The 23,919-nt window shown below is 35.4% G+C and overlaps 1 protein-coding gene across 2 annotated transcripts in view; it reads left to right on the top strand.

The window, feature by feature from the left end:
• Positions 1-23,919, top strand: part of prkcaa (protein kinase C, alpha, a) — a 177,474-nt gene that overhangs the window by 43,338 nt on the left and 110,217 nt on the right. For both annotated transcript variants that reach the window (XM_028463973.1, XM_028463883.1), the window contains exon 3: positions 19,873-19,955. In XM_028463973.1, coding sequence (XP_028319774.1) covers positions 19,873-19,955 — 83 coding nt within the window. The remainder of the gene's footprint in view (positions 1-19,872; positions 19,956-23,919) is intronic.

Here is a 23,919-nt window from a genome sequence, read left to right as displayed (position 1 = left end):
AATACTGTCTAACTTGTCTGCATTTTTTCTGTAATTGTCTCTGTGTTTATGTTGTATGTGGCAAAAAATAAAATGTATTAAAAAAACCAAATATGTTTAATGTTAAATAGATGAAATTATAACTGATGTTATAGATCAGAAAGGGACATCCAGTTTTGGCCCGTTGTTTTTAATGTAAAAAATAATGTAATACTGTAGAGTGATTTTGTTTTTTAATCTAAAGCTGATGTCCAAGTTCTTTATTTTTCTCGAGTTTTAAAGGAATGTTCAAGGCAGGGTAAATGTAGTGTTTTGATCATATACAGTAGGTGGGGTATTTTGTGTCCTATTTTGTTGAATTTAAATTTCACAAAATATTTTGAAGACATTTAGATGTTTCATAATTTTATGCCACGAAGCACTATAAAGAAAAGTGTTCTTTAATCTCAAACTACTTTAAGTGTTTATTTTCCACAGTGATGTTATTGGCATATTTAATTTCATGCACTGCAACATGAATGTTTTGTTTTGGCCCGCGGCCCTCCACTGCAATACATCTTTAGCCCTTCAATGAAAAGTATTTGGGCACCCCTGCTATAGATAGTTTAGATTTGTATTATTTCTATGGTTTTCCCTTTGATTACAAGTACAAACATACATATAATGCTGTTTAATGTGTTGCATTGCATGAACTGTAATCATACAGCATAGGTAGACCAGCTTTCTGTGGTCCATCTATGTTTCACAACATTGTGGTTTGTTTCAGTGACTCAGTGTGAGACAGTTTCATAGCTGTGCACGTTTTCACTTCTGCGCACTAATGCAATTCATCAAAACCACAGCTGTTAGAGCGCTTGCTAACTTGGTATTGCGTTGCGTGCTGCAACAGTCATTGTTCCTTTCTTGCGTTAACAAGTCCAGTGGTATAATGGAGATTACCCCATAACCAGTTATAAGAAAAGACAGGGTATTAAACAGAAGAAAGAAAAATCGCCAGGAACAAAAAACAAATGAACAACAGGAAATGAGGATTTGGGAAAAAAAAAATGGTTATGTAAGAGGCAGTAATGGTGAAGTGATATCTTGGAAGACTGCCAGCCTGTCTGTGGTGTGCACCTCCCTCGATATTCACATACAACCACCCACACACACAGTAGGCCCACTCAGTGAGGAGCTGTGGAGAGCAATGCCATGTCTTTCTGTTGGCTATAAGACCCACAATAAGCAGTGTTAGTTTTTATCAGCTGACCAGAGCTGTTTCCTCAGGAGCTGATGAAACAGAGGAAAGACTATCTGAACCAGTCAAGACTGAACCAGGCTCATGTGGCAATGTGGTGATGCCAAAATATGTGTAACCAGTTTCTGGACCTCTCTTCATTACCTAATTTTAGTTGATAGAGAAAATACTACAGTATTTTATTTCTTTAGTTTTCACTTATCTATCTTCTATGAATACTTAGTGTATTCTATTCTATTCTATTCTATTCTAGTACCTAATACGGCACTTGAGCCTAGGCTAAGGTTTCCTGGACAGGTTGTCTGTCAGGGGTGTGGCCAATTATAATTGTAATTGATAATTAATTACAATTATGGCATAAGTATATTTGTAATTTTAAATATCTGCAGCTTTCATAATCGTAATTAAATTGCATTTGAGTTCAGATAATTGACTTTGTTATTGTAAATGCCATGAAAATTCTATAAAAAATGTCAATTATAATTTAACGCAAATATGGGCAACCATGTCACAGTTCTATGTGCAGTTCTACACATATGTAGATTTATTAAAATATGTTTCATATCAAGCTTGCACACATTTTACTATTTTACCAAAAATTAAATCCAGGGGTATAGTACGACACAAAAAAGGCTCAGATGCCCACACCATGAATATTAAAACCTATATTTTCATTGATTAGGAAGCCTAACATGATAACCAATACATAGGAAAGAAATTAGATGATAGATATGTGTTTTTAGTATATTTCACTGCTTATTTAGGACCTCATAAGAGATGCTAACACAAGAGGAAGGTCATATTTTATGGACTTATTTACTAAAGGCTCAGTAATTGTGATTAATTGTAATTGAGAAATTATGAACTTAATCGTTGTTCACTTTGAGAATAAAAAAATATTGTAAATGCTGGTCACTGTAATCATAATTGAGTTGTAATTGAACATGCCAACTTTGGCATACCAAGTCTGGAAATGCCAATTTTAAGGGTCAGTGGTGCTAATTGTCAGCTACGTTTTCAAATTCAAGATGATTAGATAAATCATAGTGTATGCCTCATAGATCAATTCATTGAACATCATTTATTACAAAAAGAAAGGAAAAAGGTCAACATTGCCACTTTCATCGCCACCATAAACACTTGACATTTCCACGCATTGCATTGTGGGATATGGAGTCCTGTAAAAAAGATACATAGAAGTGTTTTTACTAAATTCTTCCCATTATTTTGTGTTTTTCTTCAGACAGTGATTCGCTCAACATCAAACCTTGAACACTTCTATGCATCGGTTTCCACAAACCTTTGTTTCCTTTCTTCTTGGATTCAATTATGTTCCATTCATTGAACTATGATTCACTCTATAATTTCTGTCTAATCAAAACAATAATCGTTGTAGCAGCTTTAATTGTGTGATAATACCACCGCCTTTAATGTTGTTAGTTACAGGTCACAGGTATGTCTCTTTAATCTTGACCTGTTCACTTTGTGCTCTTCTTGTCCATTTCTGAGTGCATGGGTTGTGGAAAGAAATAGGAATTACTGCTGTGGTTATGTCTGCTCACTGAGGTGCATTAATGAATCATTCGGCTGACTTGGGAAAACAGTGGCTTTTCATGGTGTCACCACCTGTAGATGTTTGATTGCTTTCAAGCGTGAAATGAAAACAAACCTTGTTGTTTCTATGTCATCTAAAGCAGACAATGTAAGTTGGACCAGCAGCGTTGTGCACGCTCGGTTATACTAAGAGCCAGCGTTGGGATCAATTACATTTTTAATTACCCATGTTCAATTATGATTACAGTTACCAGCATTTTTTTCCAACTCCAATTAAATTATAATTATTCTTTTCTCTTCAGAATGTCAACTACAGTTACGTTCTCAATTACTATAAAATGAAATTACAATTAATCACAATTAGTGAGCCTGAAATAAATAACCTAATAAAAGTTAACCTTCCTCTTGTGTTAGCTTTCTGTTAGCATCTCTTATGATAACGGATCCTAAATCAGCTGTAAAATACACCAAAAAAAATATCGATTATCTAATTTCTTTCCTATTTATTGGTGGTTAGGCTTCCTAATCAATGAAGATATAGGTTTTAATATTATTTTTTAAGTGGTAAAATGTGAGAATGCTTGATATGAATTGACAATTGTTATAGAATTTTAATGGTAATTACAATAACGAAGTAAATTATCTGAACTCAATTACAATGTAGTAAGCAAAATATTTAAAAAATTACAATTACAAATATAATTATGCCATATTTGTAACCAATTATCAATTAGACATTTACAATTATAATTGACCCCAACCTAGCTAAGAGCCCTCATTGTGTATCCATACATCACATACATTGTATGTAATTTGCCCTCAAAACTGGAGGCAATGGATTATGGAATAATATGTGTAAACATTTGGATAGTTTGACAATAATTGTATTATGGTGACTAAATAAACATACATGTAAACACGTGTGACAATAAATAAAGGCAAAAGCCCCTGATTTGATTTAATTTAATTCAAATCAAATCATCTTCCAACAAGCAGCTTTTTTTTTGCAGTGTTCCTTTTTTTTTTTTAGCAACGTTCTTTCTCTGTAGGAAGTCATTCAAAGAAAGAAAATCTATGAGCCAGTGAGCGACAAGATCGAAAGATGTCATTTACTGTCTTGTAAAAGGTGGATTTTGTATCACTTAGACAGCACAAGGTTAGCGTTTCTTTTACTCAAAGGCTGCAGCTCAATAGTTCATCACACATTGATGATTTAAAGAAGTTTATTATACTTAAAAGCAGAACAGTTTGTTTGCTTGAACTGTGATGGTAAAAGGTTGTGGCAGTGAAGATGGTATTAATTTGAGTTCACCGACCTTTCATAGATCCCATGTACTGTATCTATTCTAGGGTTGCAGTTGCATTATATTAATGCAGATGTTCCTTTAGATCACCTGTGTCAAATTCGAGGCCTGGGGGCCAAATCCGGTCCTTTAGAGCAGTGTTTCTCAAATGGGGGTACGCGACTGCACTACAGGAGGTACTTGAGAAAGAGAGAGTGAGAGAGAGGAAAATTAACAAATGAAAGCATTCAATATATATATATATATTCATATGGGGTTTTATGTTTATTTTTAGTTAAAAATGAGAAGTTTGGTGTGCTTCAGCAGCAGGGTCGGGTTTATGCTAATGATGGCTCCGTTACGTAACGCGGCTATGATTTCTGACCCGCCCATTAAATCCTGAACACAGAAATTTGAAACACAGTTTGTGAAGCCAAGCTCCATAATTAAATGATACATGGTTGAATGGCTTTTTACATGTTTTAAGGAATACATCATTTATGACCTGTGTAATGTGTTTCGAAGAAAATGTCAGAATTTGCTTTACACAGACTTTAAGCTTAAACTAAAATTAGTTTGACACCCCTGCTTTAGATTGACCTAATTTGATCAAGATAGTACTTTCAAAAAGAGTTGTATGTGTCATGTCAAGCTGTTCTTTGTTAAAAAAAATAAAATAAATAAGAATATGAGGAAAACATATTTAGGAAAAAAAGTATTTTGAACTGCTGCTTTTTCTATATACCGAGCACATTATATTTTGTAATTAGAGCTGCTAACTCTTTGAATAACATTAGTTGATTGAGGGTTAATTCACTACCAATAAAGCAGGACTCTGGTGAAGAGAACATGTTGGGAATCAATTTGTATTAGAATGTCTCTCGAGCGTGTGAACCTCAGATGTAAGTTGTCACTTACAGTTCAGTGTTTTTACAACCTCTGAAAAACAAACAAAACTTACCGTACTCTCCTCAGCCATAAACATAACCACCGCTTGTCACGATTCAGTGTGTCTTCCACCACGGCAAGAGATTTACCAAGATTATTTATAGCTTCTACATTGCTAACTGGCCGAAAACCGAAACACCGAAATAAATTATTGTGCAAATTCCCATTGCATTTATGGCTGTGAATGCTACTAACCTCACTAAAATGAAAACATTGCATATACATCAATATTAATGCTTCAAAGAATAAATCAATTTAAAATATGAAAATGTTTATTTAGCACTGACATTCCAACAATGCACAATATAAAATTACATAAAGTAAATGTTTAACTTGTCCCCACTCTTACATTAAATAATACTAATATTTTCTGCCGAAAATCGCCCCAAAGTGCTTTCGGACGAAAATATTTGGTGGCCAGAATTTCGGTGCATCACTAATTATTTTTGTTGTTGTTATTATTAGTAGTATTTCTATTATTATTCAGTAGTAATAATTGAAATATATAGGCATATGAATTAATAGAACAGGGTGAGGGATTCATTAAGCTTAGAATTCTTCCTTCTATTTTTTGAGCATGGAAATTGTTTTTTTACATGTTCAAAATAAAATTAAAATAGTATGTTATTTAATTATCAAGCATGTGTGCACACTAGAAACTGCTAAAGATAAGGAAGGGTATTTTTCTGTATATAGTAGATTTTTTAAAATGAGACTTAAATATATCATGTCTAATATAAGCTGAAACCAATTGTTTTTTGCTTTTATGCCAGTTTTATTCCTTCATTTTGGCCTTGGTGAGAGAATTGAAATGACTTCATATATTTCGTGGGTGTTGGAAATAATGACATCCTAAAATAGAGCCACTGAATAACTATTTATATCCAAAATCGTGCCAATGTTTTCCGTTTATTAGCCTGTTCTGTCACCATGTATAATTTATCTCCAAGTGCATTGCCAGGAACCGCAGGGATATTATTGGAGATCGATGTATTTGGCTCCATTTGGAGCTGTAACTCAGCTGGAGACAGTGATTTAGCCATCAGCAAAAGGAAATGGGTTGCTACTGAGCTGGCAGCTTCTTCAGTGTTCATTTCTGACTTTCTATTTCAAAGCTCCCATGTTTCTGAAATTCGTTAAAATAAATCAGTGTTTCTCAAATGGTCTAGGGGTACGTGATGGCACTACAGGGGGGTACTTGAGAAAAAGAGAGTGGAAAATTAACAAATTAATACATTAAATTGTAGGGATTTATCATGTTTATTTTTAGATAAAATGATATCAAATTATAATAATGATGAAGGAAATGATCTTGGCTAGAATATGAACTGAAAAGAGTCAGACTTGGTCCCACATCAAGAGAAAGTGACCGGAAAAGATCAAAACTATAGAAATAAATCTATTCAGGAGGCACTAAATACTGTTTAATTCCACTTATTTACATATTGAGATTCTTTAAAATGTATTTTATGCTCTATAGTTATTTTTTCATTTATTTTGAGCAAAATGTTGTAGTCCTAGTTGGACAAAGGGGATACTTCAGCCAAAAAAGTTTGGGAATCACTGCTCTAAATGACTCATGGAATAAGTTCCTTTCAGCAGGATATGTATTTATGCACAAAGGAACTTAAATTGTTTGGATGACAGTTTTAGTTCTTGTCTCCATTAAATAAAATGTAGTTTTTAAGTTCTTTTTTTTATTTTTCATCTTACAAGACACATAACTTTTGTTGTTGATCATTCCAACAAAAATACATGCAGGCATCCCAATACAATACTAACACCAATTTCTACTGGATGCGTATCTGCTCCGAAACTGCTTCGCTGCGTAACTGCAGCGCTATCTGCTGTCCGGCAATCCCCACCGCCTCCGGTTTTGCTGCGTATCTGTTGCAGCAAGGACTCCCACTAATTAATGTGTAATTGTGCGATATATATATATGTGATTCAACCATGGATAAGTGCAGTATTTATACGTAAAATACGATTTTAGAAGTGCTCAGATCGTGCCAAACGTAGTATCAACGGAAAGGTCTGGTCCCCCTTGAGTCCAAATATACGCTTGGTTTTTGGGTAGATTCCGAATTGTGCCTGCTAGAGCCAAAACGCATCATTTTTGGGCCGAAAAAAAGTATTTATTTTGTCGAAAATGTGGTATCAGCGGACAGGTCGAACATGTGCTCGGTTTTCAGCTAGAGTCCGAAATGGGTCAGCGGAAAGTCGGTGCTTTCCTCTGCCTGGGGTTACCTCGGTCAATGGATGGAATTATGATCCACCTTGAACACAGAGTATTTTATTTTGAAAATAAACCAGATATTTTATTCTGTGTTTATGCACTACTTCCTGTCCCGCACGGGCTTATCTTTGTCAAATTGCTGCAGCACAGTTCCGGCGTCCAGTAAAGATAGAAGTTCTGCGTATTTGCTACAGAGGGCTCCGGCATGCTGGAGCAGTTACAGAGCTGTGCTGGAGCAGATTCCTATGCAGTGGAAATTGGCACTTTTTGACTTTAATCAGCGCTGCAGTTTTGGATGTGATGCAAATTGGGGGTTATGCATACACTTTATATGAAAACCAGTTTCAGTATTTTCCACTCCAGAAGCAGTGCTGGTATTCCATTAGAGAGACTTACACTAATAACTCCCACTGCCTTAGTGTAAATACACTCCTTGCATGTTTCACCCTGTGGTTAGTGTGCCCACTTGATCATTTGACTCACTGAGAAAGATCCTTGACTTGACTCATAGGACAATTTTTTTTTTTTTGCTTTACTCATAACATTTTTTGCGCTAAGATGAACCGACTAATCATTTACGACTTGTTTTCTTTTGCTGGAACTAAATGAAACTCCTTTATTCCAACAAGGACAGGATTAAGGTGGCATTTTCAAACAAGTGCACTTGGAGTGCACAAACCTCCATCAAGTGCCAAATATTGTTCTCCAGATTCCCACAAAAATGTACAGTAATTGTATCACTATCTTTTATCGTGTTAGGTCTATTTTTGGTTAAAAAAATTATGAAAATCGGTTAAGTACTTAGACGTGTTCCTGCTAACAGACAAACAAACAAATAAATGTCATCTAGGGATCCGATACAATTCGATTCACGATACTGGGTTCAAGATATGATTCTCTCACGATTTATTTTACAATATGGGACTGTAGACAAATGATGACTGAAAAATATTCCTTTTTTTGTGGGGGAAAAAACTTGAAAATACTGTACTATTTTCCTTTTATTTTTCATTGTCAAAAGAATCCCTTGATAAAATATTCAAAACAATGCAATATAACTAAAAATAAATCTTGAATAAAATAATTAAAGGAATGATACAAATGAAGAAGAAGAAGCCTATTAATTTAAATTCTGGTTCTAGAGTAAACAATGCAAAACTGCATAATAGTAATTTTTCTTTTTAAAAGTGCAACTAAAACTGTTTTTTGTGCCTTAACAATTAGACTTTAAAAAAAAAAAACATCAGATATTTGTTTGGACCAACAGAGGGCGCTGGGAATCCCGTGGCCGTTTGGCATACAGATATTCTTGCAGTGAAGAAGAGATGCTATGCACTAGCAGACAGAGCTATTTGAAAAACCTGACTTTTACAGATATTCACGTAATATTACAGATATTCTTTTTGTGCTAAAGGGGTAAGGAATCATTTATGAACATGTTTAGGAGTAGAAGGCAGCCAGAAAGAAAGTAGTAGCAGATTATGCCCGCAGCCTACACTTTTGGACAAGAGAAGGATAAATATATATTTTTTAAAAAAAGTCGATGTGAACCGTGATACCTATGAATCGATTATTAACTGCCTTACGATTAATTGTTACACCCCTAAAATTTTATAAATAACGATAATAGAATGCCCTCCTTGAGTAAGGAAGATAACCTATTCTTGGAGGTTATCTAAAAGAAAAAGTTTTGAATGTCCTTTCTACCATTTTATAAAAAAAACAGCAGAACAAAAGAGCCAAAGATCTATCTTTAGTGTAAATGAATTAGAAATGAATAATAATGACTTTACTTTTCCTCAAGACATGGTTTCTAGAATTAGGAGTTTTTCAGAATGACAGTTGCCTTTGGACACTGTCTTCCTGAAGACTTTTCCAAAGACAAATTTAACTTTGCTGGAGCCTACTTTTCATTTGTTTTTTTGTTCTCCTTGTATTAAATAAAAATCGAGAGATGTTAGGTTGTTCTGACTCTATCAAGCTACAATTGCACGAAACGGAGAGGCTCGCTAAATAAATGGACTGTTAAAACGGAGGTCCTGTTGTGAATATCACTTCCACTCCAGCATTCTGGTAATAGTAACTAGGCACCAACAGCAAACCTGGATTCATGACATCACAATGGAAAGAATTAATAACCAATTCTAATGCCATTATTCTGGAACAAGGCAAGCTTTAATTTTAGGCTTTCAAAACATTTTTCAGATAATATTGTTTCCACAGGTTTTTATTGTAATGTATCAGGCCACATGAGCTTTTGGTCATGGGGTGGGACCAAGACTGACATTTAATTGTGCCATCACGCACCCCTAGGAGTACACATACCCCCATTTGAGAAACACTGACATAGTGTAAGAAAAAAAAAAGTGTTCATATAAGCAATCATCATTTAGTTAAATAGTAACTAACCCCTGCTTTCTCCTGACTTGCCACTAGGAGGGAAATTCCAAAAATGCCTTGATTCTGGGCAGGGCTCCTTGTGCAGTTAAGACACGCCGAGTCCATACTATAAAATCTCCACTAATAAATCTATGCTATGTTAACTAGCTACTCATTACCCAATATACCTCTCTATTCACTCTTCTCTCAATCCAACCTACTCACCACAGATTGTAGAGCCCACAGGGGCTAGTTTTTATAAAAGGGGCGGGGCTAACAGTGCTTGTTTGTGATGCAAGATTGTCCCAAAATGTCACATGTTCCTGTTCTTAGCCAATAGCTAAAATCAATTGTAATAGCCAGGTTTGAACCCATAGAGGGCAGTCACTTTGACATTTTACAACAAAATACACCAAATTGAAATACTTTGACTAAATTGTTGAGAGTTTGACCAGGATCAATCAACAGCACTACTTCATACCCAAATACATTTGTATTCAGCAGAAATAAGTGGTTTTGGAGTTTAGTTAGTCTTTAATTCTTTAATCAAGGTTAAGATTTATATTTTCATTTCCTTCATTGTTGATAATACTTCTTCAAGCTTTGGCAACATAAAGGGAACTCACGTTAAAGGTGGTTAAAGGTGCAGTCCGCTGCTCCCTCCTCCCCGCTGCTTTCTTGCCCTGCCTCCAAACTTTCTAAAGTCCCTCCCTCAGAGGAGCTAACAAGCTAACGTTAGTCCGACAGCAACATCACAATAATATAACATGATCTGTTAAAAGCATATTACTGCAGCGCTTTTCTCTCTCTATGTGCGCACACCTCAGCAGCAGCAACAACACAGTGTCACTTACAGCAGCCACACTGAGGCTGCTGCACACACACACATGAACAAGACATGCACTACAGAGTTCTAGTGTAACAATTACAAATCAAACATCATGTAAATCAAGCAGCAGTAATTGCCTTTCAAGCATAAAAGTCACCAATTTCATCTTCTACTCCTCCAGACCATACACTGTAAAAAAGACGGTGCTCCAGCCCGGGAAAGGGGTGGAGTCTGTGAGCAACAGCTGTCAGACAGCCAATCAAACACAATCCTGGCTCTGATTGGTTCTTTTTGCTCAGTCACTATGTCAGTAAGACTGCACATTTAAAGCCCCTATTCCTATAATTTTACTCTGTACAATCAGTGGATGGATCAACAGTCCATTTCCCAGCAAGAGTTTGTGCGAGTTTATTTGTATTTTCTCAGATAGAGCCTTGTCTGGTTTTATTTCTAGCAGAGTTTCTCTGAATCTGTTTTATGCTCCTGGATTCTCTTTTGTCTGCCTTGGTCTGAAAATCATTTCACAATAACTTAACCTTACACGCCCCATATTAACATTTTGACCTCCTATATTTCTCAGTGTTTGCTTCTGCTGCAGGTTCTCATCATCATTATAACTATTTTCTTTCTTTTTGGTGAGGATTATCACTTTTCCAATAACCTTCTACTGTGGACATCAGGTCAAGAAAATAGGGCAGTGGTTATAGAGCAACTGAGGCTACTTTGTAATTGTGTGAAAAGTGTTTTTTTACTTTGAAGATCTCCAGTGACATTTGTCACATTGCTTTTGGTTGCCAATTATCTTGCTTCTCGGGTGAAGGTTTTTGTTCTGAAGTTAAAACCATCAGAGGAAAACTGGTGCCAAATGTAATTGGTGACCTAAGGACCAGCACCAGCCAGAAAAGAGGTAGTCCGTGTAGTCCGTGTCACACTCAATATTCAAAACTTATTCAAAACTGTCTCTTCTGCCTCTAAAACACAAACTTTAAGGACCCAATGTTGACCTATTGATAGTTCTTACTGAATAATAAGTAAAAGGTTAAATGGAAATGAGCGTTACTCACCAGTGGTCATAATGTCTTGGCTAATAATTAAAACAAGTTCAAGAATAGATTTCATCTGAAATTTCTAGTTCTTTATAATCTTATTTTACTGTTATACTTTCACCCCAAAAGACTTTTTTTTCACATTTTCTACAGAGAAAATAGATGCCTGAAATTGCACTTATTACAAGGACTTATAAGATGGTCTATGTTGTGCTTTTCTTGTCCTGCAGAGTTTACAAGCTTAGCTGGGGTTTAGCCCCATCTTCACCAAATCCTATTTAGACTGTACGTTATCAATTACTCCAAGGCTTATTTAAGGTTAGGTGGCTGGTCAGGTCATGCATTTCAGAAAAGGTGCGAGTAGAGTTTTCCCAAATAGTAGGTTTCAAGTCGACTTTTGTGCTAAAAGTAGGGATTTTGTTATCGGACGGTGAATAATCTTAGCAGTAAAATATCTTTAAGTGTTAATTCAATCTGATCACCAGCTTGATTTTGAATATTTATAATAAAAATAAAAATAAATTCCTTTACTGATCACTGAAAGTGGTACCAGCTGAGTACCAATTACTAATCACATAGGCTCCTCCTTTGTCAAGGACCACTCAGTTAATTACTCAATAAATCCTTGTATGCCAAATGTTAATATAAAAAGTTTCCAACTTTTCTTTAGGTTAACAGACAACTTAACTTATGCCCTATCAATTGAACAAGTTGTGAATTAATCTGACTCTACAGTTTTAATCACAATCGGTTTCCGATCGATCAGAGCATTGTTTGGAAATCACTTTACTTGCCCGCGAGTTTCATTTTGTCTTCTTTTTTAATTACATGGAAGTCAAATGAAACTTCAAAGGAACCATCAAAGGCAATCAGCAGAACTCCTCTGATGAATGCTGGCCATCTAAATATAAACGAAACCTCAACTTAAAATAACCTTAGTCGCAACAACTAAAAATGAACTAAAAGAAGAAATGAAGATATTAAAGTAAGCTGAAATGTTATCCCTTACTTTTATTGATACATGTTCTATCTACTGATACTAAAAAAAGAAGAGTTAGTTGTATTTTAGGTATTTAAAGTCAGTTCTTCTTTTTTTCTCTATGTGACTGAGTTTTTGCACAGGGACCAAAGTGTTCACTGTTGAAGGGTTTGACAAGAATCAAGGAGTGGCTGGTCATAAAGTCAGGTCATAGTAAATCCACTGACGTGCTTGACTGAAACTGTCGAGTCATTGTCCGGAACAAAACAGACTCTCCCATCAGCGGGTACACAGTCACAGACCTTCCTGACACGCAGAGCTGTCTCGACAGTGGGGGGAACAGTGGTCACACTCAGTTAGCATCTGCTAACCTGTTCACTATGCACAACTAACATTCAGACTTTCAGCTCCTGTCAAGTTCAAATAAACAGAAGCAGTGTTTTTGCACCCTGAAACCTTGAAACTGACCTAATGCTAGTACCAACCTCACAATATTGGTATAGTAACCCTCTGATGTGAGTGGAGAAAATCTTACACTAGTTTCACTCTGAGCAATTCCTTCATTAATCCAGTAACAGGCTCCCAGTGGTCTGCCAACAACAACTAATGCACATTCAGGTGAAAGTAAAAATGTATACAGTAAATGAAAATCAACAATATTTGCAGGTGCTCACAGTTTTCCTGGTTCTTATATCGCACAATTGCAGTCATTTTTATTGTTAAACATTTGAAAAACACTCAAAATTCTTAGAAAATCCTTCAGTTTTCCTCAAATTATGACATAATATTTCCTTTAATTTAATAGAAATTAGTCACAAAATCTGGGAAATTTAAAGTGAAGATCATGTTAGGACTGATATTTAGGCCTACTACTACTTTACAATAACTAGAGTTTAGATGTGGTGACTATTCATCATAACTTGAGAGTAGGGGGTTTGGAGTTTCAGCCAATTGTCCAAAAGACGGATTAATAATAAAATTCTGCACACTTTGCCCACACTGCCTTAGCTCTACTGTAAGTACAGTAAATGCATTGATTTGGTAGTGGGTCCAAGTTACAAAGCTTCCCTTTTGTTTAGGGCACAAATATGACTGTAGTGAGGGTTTCTGGAATGCACTTAGGGTTTTTTCTTTTTTGTTTTGTTTTGTTTTATATTAGATGATGATGATGATTATTTTATTATTATTTTATTATTATTATTATTATTATTATTTTTCATGTGAAAAAGGGTTTTGTCAGCATTTGTTTTAATGTCTACTGTCAGGTAACTAGTTTTTACTGACTTTATTAGAAGACAAACAGGGTGAATATCAAATTGTTAAATACTAATGATAATAACGAGATATAACACACTTTGTTCAGAAATAAATAAATAAAAGCTGTCAAGTACAGAAGATGTGCCCTACTGTTTATTTGGAACTAATTTTAGTATATGTTATCGGGACAATTTCAATATTGTATTTTTACCCAAAATTACAACAAAAAAAAAATACATTTTCAGATGTAAATCCAAAATATATATTTCTAATCATTACGTTATAACTACTTGGCAAGACAAGGCAAATTTGTTTGTATAGCAAATTTCATACAAGAGGCAATTCAATAAGAACATCTCTTTGTTTCCCCAATTACTGATACCTGCTCAAATATTAATCATGGAAGTGAATTAATGACTTTTTTGCGAGGGACCTTTATGCATTGTTAATACTTTATAAATAAATATTTAGCAGCTGTTTTTTTGATGTAACCCCAACCTTTGGGACTCGTCTCAAATACAGCGGAATATAAATGACTACGCCTGCATCTGTTCAAGTCTGTTAAAAAACAATTCATGACTTTATAAAGCCACTTTGTTATATATCAATGTTTTGATCTGCCACAATAATGTAGATTAAATGAAAATACCTCAAGTTGAGGGCATTTCTCAGCATTTTTTAGGTGTGATTAAAAAATAGATTAATTAGATTAATTAATTACAAAGCATGATTAATTAATCGCACAATTTTTTTTTTTAAATCTCTTGACAGCACTAAGCATAATGTCAGCCTTATGTATAAAACTTCAAGTAAAGTGTCACCAAAATATTTCAAACTATATACTCCGCGGCGTCTTACTCCCTTCTAAAGAAAATTGTTCAGATTTTCTTCATTCAAAGCCCTTCTTTGCTTCTTACATTTGATTTGTCATTATTTACTGTTTGAATGGGCAATTGTATACATATATCCCTCATTTCATTCCGAGGGTCAATTATGACTGTTTTCAGCTGGACTGTACTTCTTTGCTCATCATTGTGTTTTATTATGGCTCATTATAATCGTATCTCCTGCTGCTTATCCCCTATTGTGTAATAGCAATTCTCATCCTTCACGCAAACGCACTGCCTCTTGACCACTCTCCCCAGAGAAGTGCCTCTCGTGTACAAAGCCAATTAATAGAAGGGAGAACACCCATGAATTTTCTTTACACTTTTAATGGGATTCGTGTCTCCCTTAGAGAAGGTTAATAATTTCCACAGATATTATTTGCTATCATATGAAACACAACGTGTTTTAAAAAAAATTACTCCAAGCTTGTGGAAAAAAACAACTGATAAAGGATTTTAATCCGTGTGCCGTTTGTTCTTTGGTTAAGCCTTTTTAAACCAAATCAAAATGACAAATAAACAGTGTGGTTATTTTGTTTTACTGATTTAAAACCTGAACAGAATTACAGAAAAACCCACCTGAACTTCTATGATTTGACAAAATATTTATTTTGCACGTTTTAATAGCGTGAGCCACTAACGGCAGCCGTCAACACACCCAGAAGTTGATTACAAGACACGAGGAGCACCAGTGAACTCATTACACCACTACTGATTCCTTTAATCACATATCTTGTGCATGCTTTTTGTAACATCCATTTATTTTATTTTTTTGTTGATTTATATAAGTATTAATAACGTTTCAATTAACCAGTTCATCAGTAATGTGACTTGTTATGTTTTTGCTCCTTTTTTGTCCTGGAGTAAAAGTCCGCCCCCATCTGTGGGTCTCCTCTGTGTGATGAGCTTAAAACATGAAAGTCTGGAACCGTGTACCTTTCGTTTTCTTTGTTTTTTTCCATTTTAAAACCAAATCAAAATAACAAATAAACTGTGTTTTACTGACTTCAAGCCTAAACAGAATTACAGAAAAAAACTATTACAGACAAGCAGCATTTTGATAACTACAGAACGAAGGCTACACGTATTGATTTATTTCCTTTATCATTCAGTTTCCCTTCATGAAGCAGAAGATTTCTTTTAAATAGATATCCCCTTTTTTAATACTGATAATCAAAAAGGGAATATGAAGGTTTTTAGTTTAAGTAACTGGCCTTCTGGAATCTTCACACCACTTTTAGAGTTGTGTAACTAAGTTATCATCCCTTTAAATACCAGGGAGGAACATTAAAAAAATGCTCTCCCAGTATCAAACTAGAGTGGAATAACTCGTTCAGGGAATCTAAGCTTTTACATCGTGCTTAACTTAGTTTTTCCTCATGTAAGTGTGAATAGTCTTACCGCCTAATCTAGTTACAAATGTATTTCAGCGTTTGATAGTGTCGACCATAATAGTAGTGGAAAGTTATGGGATTCATGTGTTTTGTGAGAAAACCGATACATTGAGTAATAATCATGACATACCTTTACCTCAATGTCCATCCATCCGTTTTCTGACACGCTTGCTCCTTTGTTTCAACCATTACCGCAATGCATTTTTGGTATATTCTTCTATTATGAGTCCTGGTATGTACTGTATATTGTTCTACGGATATTTCATGGCTTCCTGGTCTGTGTGTAAGCACAAAGGCTGGAAACACATTTTTTTTTGTGTACCGTCTATTAAAATGGGAGATGTCAGTGCTCATAAATACTCTTTTATGAAGCTATAAAGGTTTTGTTTGCATAACTCATGTAAACGAGGCATAGCATGCCTGTATAATATAATATGCTTGTATCTTGTAATGAGACTCTATAAAAAGGTTCACAATATGCATTTTTATCATCATATATGCACTTAAAGAGCCATTCATCTAGAAAATCCCTCTTAACATGGACATGTTTACAGTTCATTCTAATCATGATTAACTGAAGTGTGGCAATGTTGTACATATTGATATTTTATGTGTGATGTTTAAAAAGTTCCACTTGCAATTTGTTGTTTTCTTGAATCATTTTACCAAGTCTAAAACTAATTATAGTTCAGGTTCTGCTCATTTTACTGTTTTATTGTACAGGCTCTAATTGTTCTTGTTTAATACATTTCTTTGTTCACGTTCCATAGGCTGGGAGTTTCTGCTTGGTAATTGGGATGTAAGTTTATAAATAATTGAAGGATGGGGCTGGATGCTAAATCTATTCACGTGTTTTGTGAAATATGAAAAAAGTAAATGATTAATCGCTACTTTGCTTAAAGCCAGCGAGCAATGTACTGCATATTTTTAAAGTTTATGAACAGAATGTTTTTAGAAACCCGTAATAATGCATTGAATAAAAGAAAAGAAAGCTGCTTATAGAACAAGGAATATTTCTCAGCCCACAGAACATCACAGATGTCACTGGACATCTTGGTTTATCCTGGAAGGCGAGTTATTAAGGTTGTGAATCATGTAAATTTGTGGCTTGTCTGCTTCCTGGGTTAGTGGTGCTGTGAGTTATGTGTCACAGTTTTGCTATTGACTGCTCTGACTGATAGAAGCAGTGGAGATGTGGTGGTGTGATATTTCTCTGTGTGCTTGTGTATTGATTTGCCATCATTAAATTACACATGAATACTGATATGTTTGCACGCAGCATGGTTCCCTCCCTTTGCTAATTTCTTTGAAGGAAAATATAAACTTTTTTTTTTTTCCGTAAATGGATTGAAAATTAGATGCACACTTTAAAACATTTTTAGAAACGTATAAATGACAATGTTACATCTTCTTTCTATAAAAGCAAGGAATCTCTGTCTGTCTGTCTGTCTGTCTGTCTGTCTGTCTGTCTGTCTGTCTGTCTGTGTGTGTTCCTCAAATATCTCTGCGGATCAGGATCAGACTGACCTGAGAGTTTCAACATGGCTGCTGCTTGGTTCAAGGGAGGGTGCTGCTCCTCCAGCCGTGGCGCGAACCCAGCCCCGCTTCGCACCCCAGCCCGACCAACTCAGCCCTGAGAGCCAATCCTTATCCCAAAGTTACGGATCTGCCTTGCTGACTTCCCTTACTAAAAAATTCACGTTTAACTGAACTATCATAGCGATTAATGCACCATTAACCAAACACGAAACTACCATATTGTGCTCTTTTGGCTGTAAACAGAGGCTGACTTGTTTCAGCTGCCCACAACAATGGCGTCGGGTCTGGAAATGCCCGTATCTTGTGACGTCATGTGGGAACTATGTAGATCTGAGCCTGTGGTCACGTGACTGCCGTAAAGTGAAATGTTCTCCAGGCATTCTCCAGGTCACATGACCTGACCAAAGACGGTCCGTCTCTCCAAACTTACATGGTCAGTATTTCAAGAGGGAAGCCCCTCTCGGAGCATTGATAATGTCAAGCTCTGTATATTGGCCTGAGGAATCATTTGAAATAACTCATATGGGTCAACTCTTTAGGTCAAAAAGTCCACGGTGTGCCAATTTCAATCAAGCACCATGTGCTGGTGATGTGCGTACTACACCTGCATACTACACCAGAGTCTGGACCAAACAGTAGACATACAGTAATACACAGCAAATTGCTTCACAGCTGAACCAGCTGTTTCATCTGGCAAATGCTTTTAACTGACTCTCTAAATCAACCAGTCTTTGAGAATGCGCATCCATCACTGATGCAAACACATATCACTTATGAAGTCTGCTCATTGATACTCAGCGCTGTGCAGGGACCATTTACAACCAGCAATCTAGAGGCTTTCTTCTCATGCTTTTAGCGTTCATGCCCTTCAAAATTGAGATTAAAATGTGTCTTCCCTTTAAAAAAACTGAGAATGATAAAAAAAAAACTTGGTGGTAACGCTTGGTGACACAAGTTATTTGAGCAAGTATCAGCACAAACAGGTAGAAATCGAATCCAGATGTGGTTCACCATGCACTGAAAGCAGACCGGTTTGATCTCAAGTGGGCCTCAGATTCTGGGCGGGAAAAAGAGCAGTTTTAACATAAATATGCCCTAGTTTCTTTGCACTTCCAGGTATAAATTACATATAAAGTATATACAGTAAGTGATCGACATTATCCAAGCATTAAGTGACCTTAACTTCAATTAACTTACATTTTATAGTTTTGTATCGTGACACTTTAAGGCACATTTTTTCTTCTTCTTCTTCTTCTTCTTCTTCTTCTTCTTCTTCTTCTTCTTCTTCTTCTTCTTTTCTTCTTCTTCTTTCTTCTTCTTTCTTTCTTCTTTCTTCTTCTTCTTTCTTCTTTTTTTCTTCTTTTTTCTTCTTTTTTCTTCTCTTTTTCTTCTTTTTTCTTCTTTTTCTTCTTTTTCTTTTTTTCTTTCTTTTTTCTTCTTTTTTTTTTTTTTCTTCTTCTCTTTTTTCTCTTTTTTTTTCTTTTCTTTTTTCTTCCTTCTTTTTCTTTTCTCTTTTTTTCTTCTTTTCTTCTTCTTTTTCTTCTTCTTCTTCTTCTTTTTTTCTTTTCTTTTTCTTCTTTTTTTCTTCTTCTTTTTTTTCTTTTTTCTTTTTTTTTTCTTCTTTTTCTTTTTTTTCTTCTTTTTCTTTTTTTTTTTTCTTTTCTTTTTCTTTTTCCTCTTCTGCTTTTTTTCCTTCTTGTTGTTTTTCTTTCTTTTATTCTTTTTCTTCGTCCTTTTTGTCAGGTTTTCATTTGTTAGTGGGGTTCTTTTTTTTCTTACTCTTGTTCAATATAACTTACGATATTCTCCTTGTTTTAAAGAGGTACAACTGTGCCACTCTCCTGTCAATGTTAGCGTACTACTATGCTGCCAACATGGTGGTGTGACAGCATGTGGGCAGATGCATTCAAGTGTGTGGCTTACAGGTCTGTTAACTTTACATCTCAGTCAGGCTATGCAGCAGTGTCGGGTTTTTTAATTGAGTTTTGTTTTGGGTTTACATCTGTTTCAGGTGTGTGTGTGGTGTGTGGCTTGTCTGTATTGTAGTTAGTAGGGAACTAGTTGAATCGTTCTAAGTTTTAGTGGGACTAAAAGCACTCCATCTGGACTCAGTGAGGACTGAGGAGCCGAGATCAGTTTGGTTTTTTCAATCCCTCTGAGTGTGATCGGATTTTAATAGCTTTTTTTTCTGCTGTCATGGTATGAGGTGACAATATTGTGTCTGTTCTGTTTTTAATCATGTTTCGCTTCTTCTTCTTCTTGGTCCTTCCCTCCTCTATCTCCTCATCTAACTCTCTCACTCTTCCACCATCTCCTCTCCTGCAGTTTGCTGGTTTTGTGTCCACCACGCGGTGCCATGGTTGGTCTCGTTTTCCTGCCCCGGGGCCGATAAGGGGCCCGACACAGATGTAGTAACACAAGCCACACCACTGCCTCTCAAGTTAAGCTGCTGAGGAGCAGCCCTGTCTATACACTGACGTTCATTATACAGGGTACTAAGTGTGTAGTGTGGCCCCTTAGTTCAGGGGCCAAATACCAAACAAATATGATCTAAATTGGGTCGCAGATTATAGGTGGGGAAAACCAATTCTTATTTAATTGGGTAAATTTTGTGAAATAAATTTAGGAAAATTGCAGGATTTTTGAAAAATTTAGTTTTTTCAGCAATTTGAGATTAAGAATGGCTGCCATCATGTGATTTAAATATGGAAAAAAAATGTAAACCCTGCAAATATGTGCTCATTTTTATTGGATTTGTGTTTGGAAGCACTAAGATTTCAACAAGTGAATTAGTTGATTATCTACCCAATGATTTATGTTTCCTCTGTATTTTACTTGCCAGATTAGAGCTCTTTTTCAGATCCTTATTGCTATGCAGTTTCTAAATATGACAGTATTACAACATGTAGATTAATCTTTTTGTACATGTTTGTTGTTTTCAATACAGTCAAGGTTTCATTTATTCAGACAACTGGAATTTAACTTTGATCTCCTGACATGTTTCGACCACCAACTGTCAGTCTCCCTCAGAGGCATCTACTGATCGCTTATGAGTTCTTTCACGGTGTCTGATGAAGAGAGTCCCAGGTGCTGGAGAGTAAAAATCTTCCCTCATCCCTGTTGATCAGTAGATGCCTCTAAGGAAGACTGACAGTTGGCTATCGAAACATGTCAGGAGATTAAAGTACATTTCCTGAAAATAATTGTCTGAATAAATAAAAACATAGCACATTATTTCAAAAAAGAAGACAAAATGAACTTGCTGGAATTATTTGTTGTTTTTTTTTTTTTGGGTTTCTGTCAAAAAATCTAAATAAAGAAAACCCTCTTCTATAAAAATTAGCATTTAAATGTTACGTTCAGCTAGTGATTTATTAATAGCCGCAGGTGGCAAATTTATTTCCTTCATTGTCGGTGTGCCAGATGAGTGACGGGACACCAACTTTATTTAAAGTGACTAAGGTATTTTACTTCATGAGTCAGCGCCTGGAAGCCTGTAGGAGTCCAGACTATTTTAAAATCACTCTCACATGGTCCCAGTTAATCGTTTTCCCAGTAAATTGCAGTGATGAAAAGCTGTTTGTATTTATAGGCTGAAATGTAATGTATTCCTTTGAAGGTTTGTGCAATTAATATACGTACGTACATACTCCATCCATCCATCCATCCATCCATCCGTGGTGTAATTCCCTCTGCATCATCAAATATCAAATAAAATAAATCTTATTAGTTATACACTGCTGAAGTTAGACTATTGGGTGTTAGCTTACATATAGAGGCATGCAATTCTCCAATGACCAATTTAAAGATTTCACATAAATTTGAATATTGTTGCCTGTCTAAACACATTTATAATGTTTGTTTTTAGTTAAACATGATAAGCATGTTAAAACTTACAAGCAACTCACAAAATGACAACCAAAACATACAAAATAAGATAAAAAAAAAATATACCGAATAATAAACAACAACAAAATACACAAAATGACACCAAAAACACGCACATCAAGAGAGAGAAATACCATTACCAGCAACACACAAAACGACAACAAACACACACTAAATGAGAGGAAAAATACACGAGATCACAAGAAAAGAAAAACAAGAAAAATATACTGAAAAATGAAAAGGGCAGACAAACAACAACAAGATGACAACAGAAAAACACACAATGACACAAAAATCTCACACAAAATGATAATGGAACTGATCTTGATTAGAACATAAACTGAAAACAAAAAGGTCAGTCTTGGTCCTACATCAGGAGGTTGATGACCAGAATTGATAAAAACTATAGGATACATTTAGATTCTTTAAAATGTGTGTTATCACATTATTATGACTTATTTAGTAGAATAGAGGAGGATTGATGATCAGTCATATTTTTGGTGTTAAAATAAAAAATATTAATGTATAGATAATGCATCTGCCAAGTTCACATTGAAAATTGCATGTATTGAATAAATTTTCTGCAGAGCAAGTGATGGTTTTATATGCTTTGCAAAAACAAACACGATTGCCTCCAAGACACGTTGAAGGAGGTCCATACGTTTTATGTTTTATTCACTGTTTGGTGCCAGCTCTCAAAGCAGAAAACTCCAGTTCCACTTCTTTTATCTCGCTGTCCATTCATAGCCTCGCAGTGTCGAGGCCGACCAGCTTCTGTAACTGAAGACGTCAGTGCGTTATTCAAATTCATCAACCCTGACTCTTTAAATAGAGCACTCAATGGATGCCACCTAGGCTGTAATGACATAACAAGGAGACTGTTGATTTAAACAAGCTAAGGGCTCAGGAAAGTGAATGAGCTATGATAGTTCAAATGATATGCATTTTTTTTACTTGCTGTAATTCTGTAATGTGGTAAATCTTTTAGTTAAAAAAAAAGGAAAAAAAGCCACTTAATGCATTAATCCAATTTTTTTTTGTATGTTAAAGCAATCAACTGCCCTATTATTATTGGGGTCTATTTGACCCCAATTAATATTTATCAGTCAAAAAATGGATATAGTTGCTTTTTGTTTGTTTTGCTTCATATTTCATAACTTTCCCAAATTTGATGGGGCAAAAACATTGTCATAAGAACTTTCCAGTGTATGTGTGACCTACTAGTCACACCTGACAAAGTAGAACTGATATTTCCCACGCTGTAGAGGGTGAGGTATTCCCATAATGACATTGGTAATTCATGCAAACTAATGAAGGAGCAAACATATAAAAGCTTGCTCCATATAATTCCTCATTGACCTCTGTGTGTATTGCAATCTGCACACTCTCTCTCTCTCTCTCTCTCTCTCTCTCTCTCTCTCTCTCTCTCTCTCTCTCTCTCTCTCTCTCTCTCTCTCTCTCTCTCTCTCTCTCTCTCTCTTAAAAATTTCCTCAGAAAAAGGTTTACCATCATTGAGGTTTTGGAACAGCTCTTTCACAGTGAAAGTGACTTAGGGGAGAATGTGTCTGAAACTTTATAGTGAATGACCCCAAATATGTTATAGAAAAAGTTGATATAAATAAGTAAATAAATATGTTTACAAGAGGAAAGGGGGGGGGTCATCAACATCAATCAATATGGTTCATTCTGCGAGAGTCACTAATGCGCACCCCAAATTAAAACATTTCCAAAATACAGGGTTCAATAGGGTTCATACTCTTGTGGTCATTAATGTTGTCAGTGAATTTGAGAAGATTTGGATGAAAACTATTGAAAACTTCTAATATAAAAATTTCGCCTGATGGTGACGCTAGAGAACAGGACATGGTTTCATTATTAAGGGGTTATTTATGTATTCAACAAATAAACTAAGTGCTTGACACGAAAACTTGGTCAACAATTTTCTGAAAAATATTTTTACTGAGGCAAGATTGTCAGATTGACCCCAGGGTAAAATGTGTTAATGACATTTTGGTGTAATCTAGGGTTTTTAAGTAAGCCTTTTGTACCTCTAAATGCATGTATTTGACCGGGAACTAACAGAACCATGGCACATGTTTGTCTCCATTAATGAACACTTTTGTTAATTTGCTCAAAAATAATTTGTCCTTAATTTATTAACAGTAAAGCTGTTTTTTTTTTTTTTTTTTGGCTATTCAAGCAATAAGTACGGATGCACTTGCAGTGGCTACATTTAGGTAGTTGAGTTTGCTTTTCATAGTCGCAAAAATCCTAATAAAATGTTTTGAGCGTTTAGTTGAATTGCTCGGATAGATGTTTCAATTGAGTCCCTGTTTGTTCTGATTACCTATTGTCCAGTTAATGTTGTCCAAATGCTAGAAGATGTCGCGTCATTTTCAGATCACACTAATAGTAACTGATTTAATTGCTTGTATTGGCACACCTGACTCTCCCTTGCCAAAGTTATTCTATTGAATAGAAAT

Source organism: Gouania willdenowi, chromosome 1 (genome assembly GCF_900634775.1).
Source record: "Gouania willdenowi chromosome 1, fGouWil2.1, whole genome shotgun sequence".
Classification (NCBI taxonomy): Eukaryota; Metazoa; Chordata; class Actinopteri; order Blenniiformes; family Gobiesocidae; genus Gouania; species Gouania willdenowi.
The sequence above is the reverse complement of the archived record's forward strand: the minus strand, read 5'-3'. Positions and strand labels throughout refer to the sequence as shown.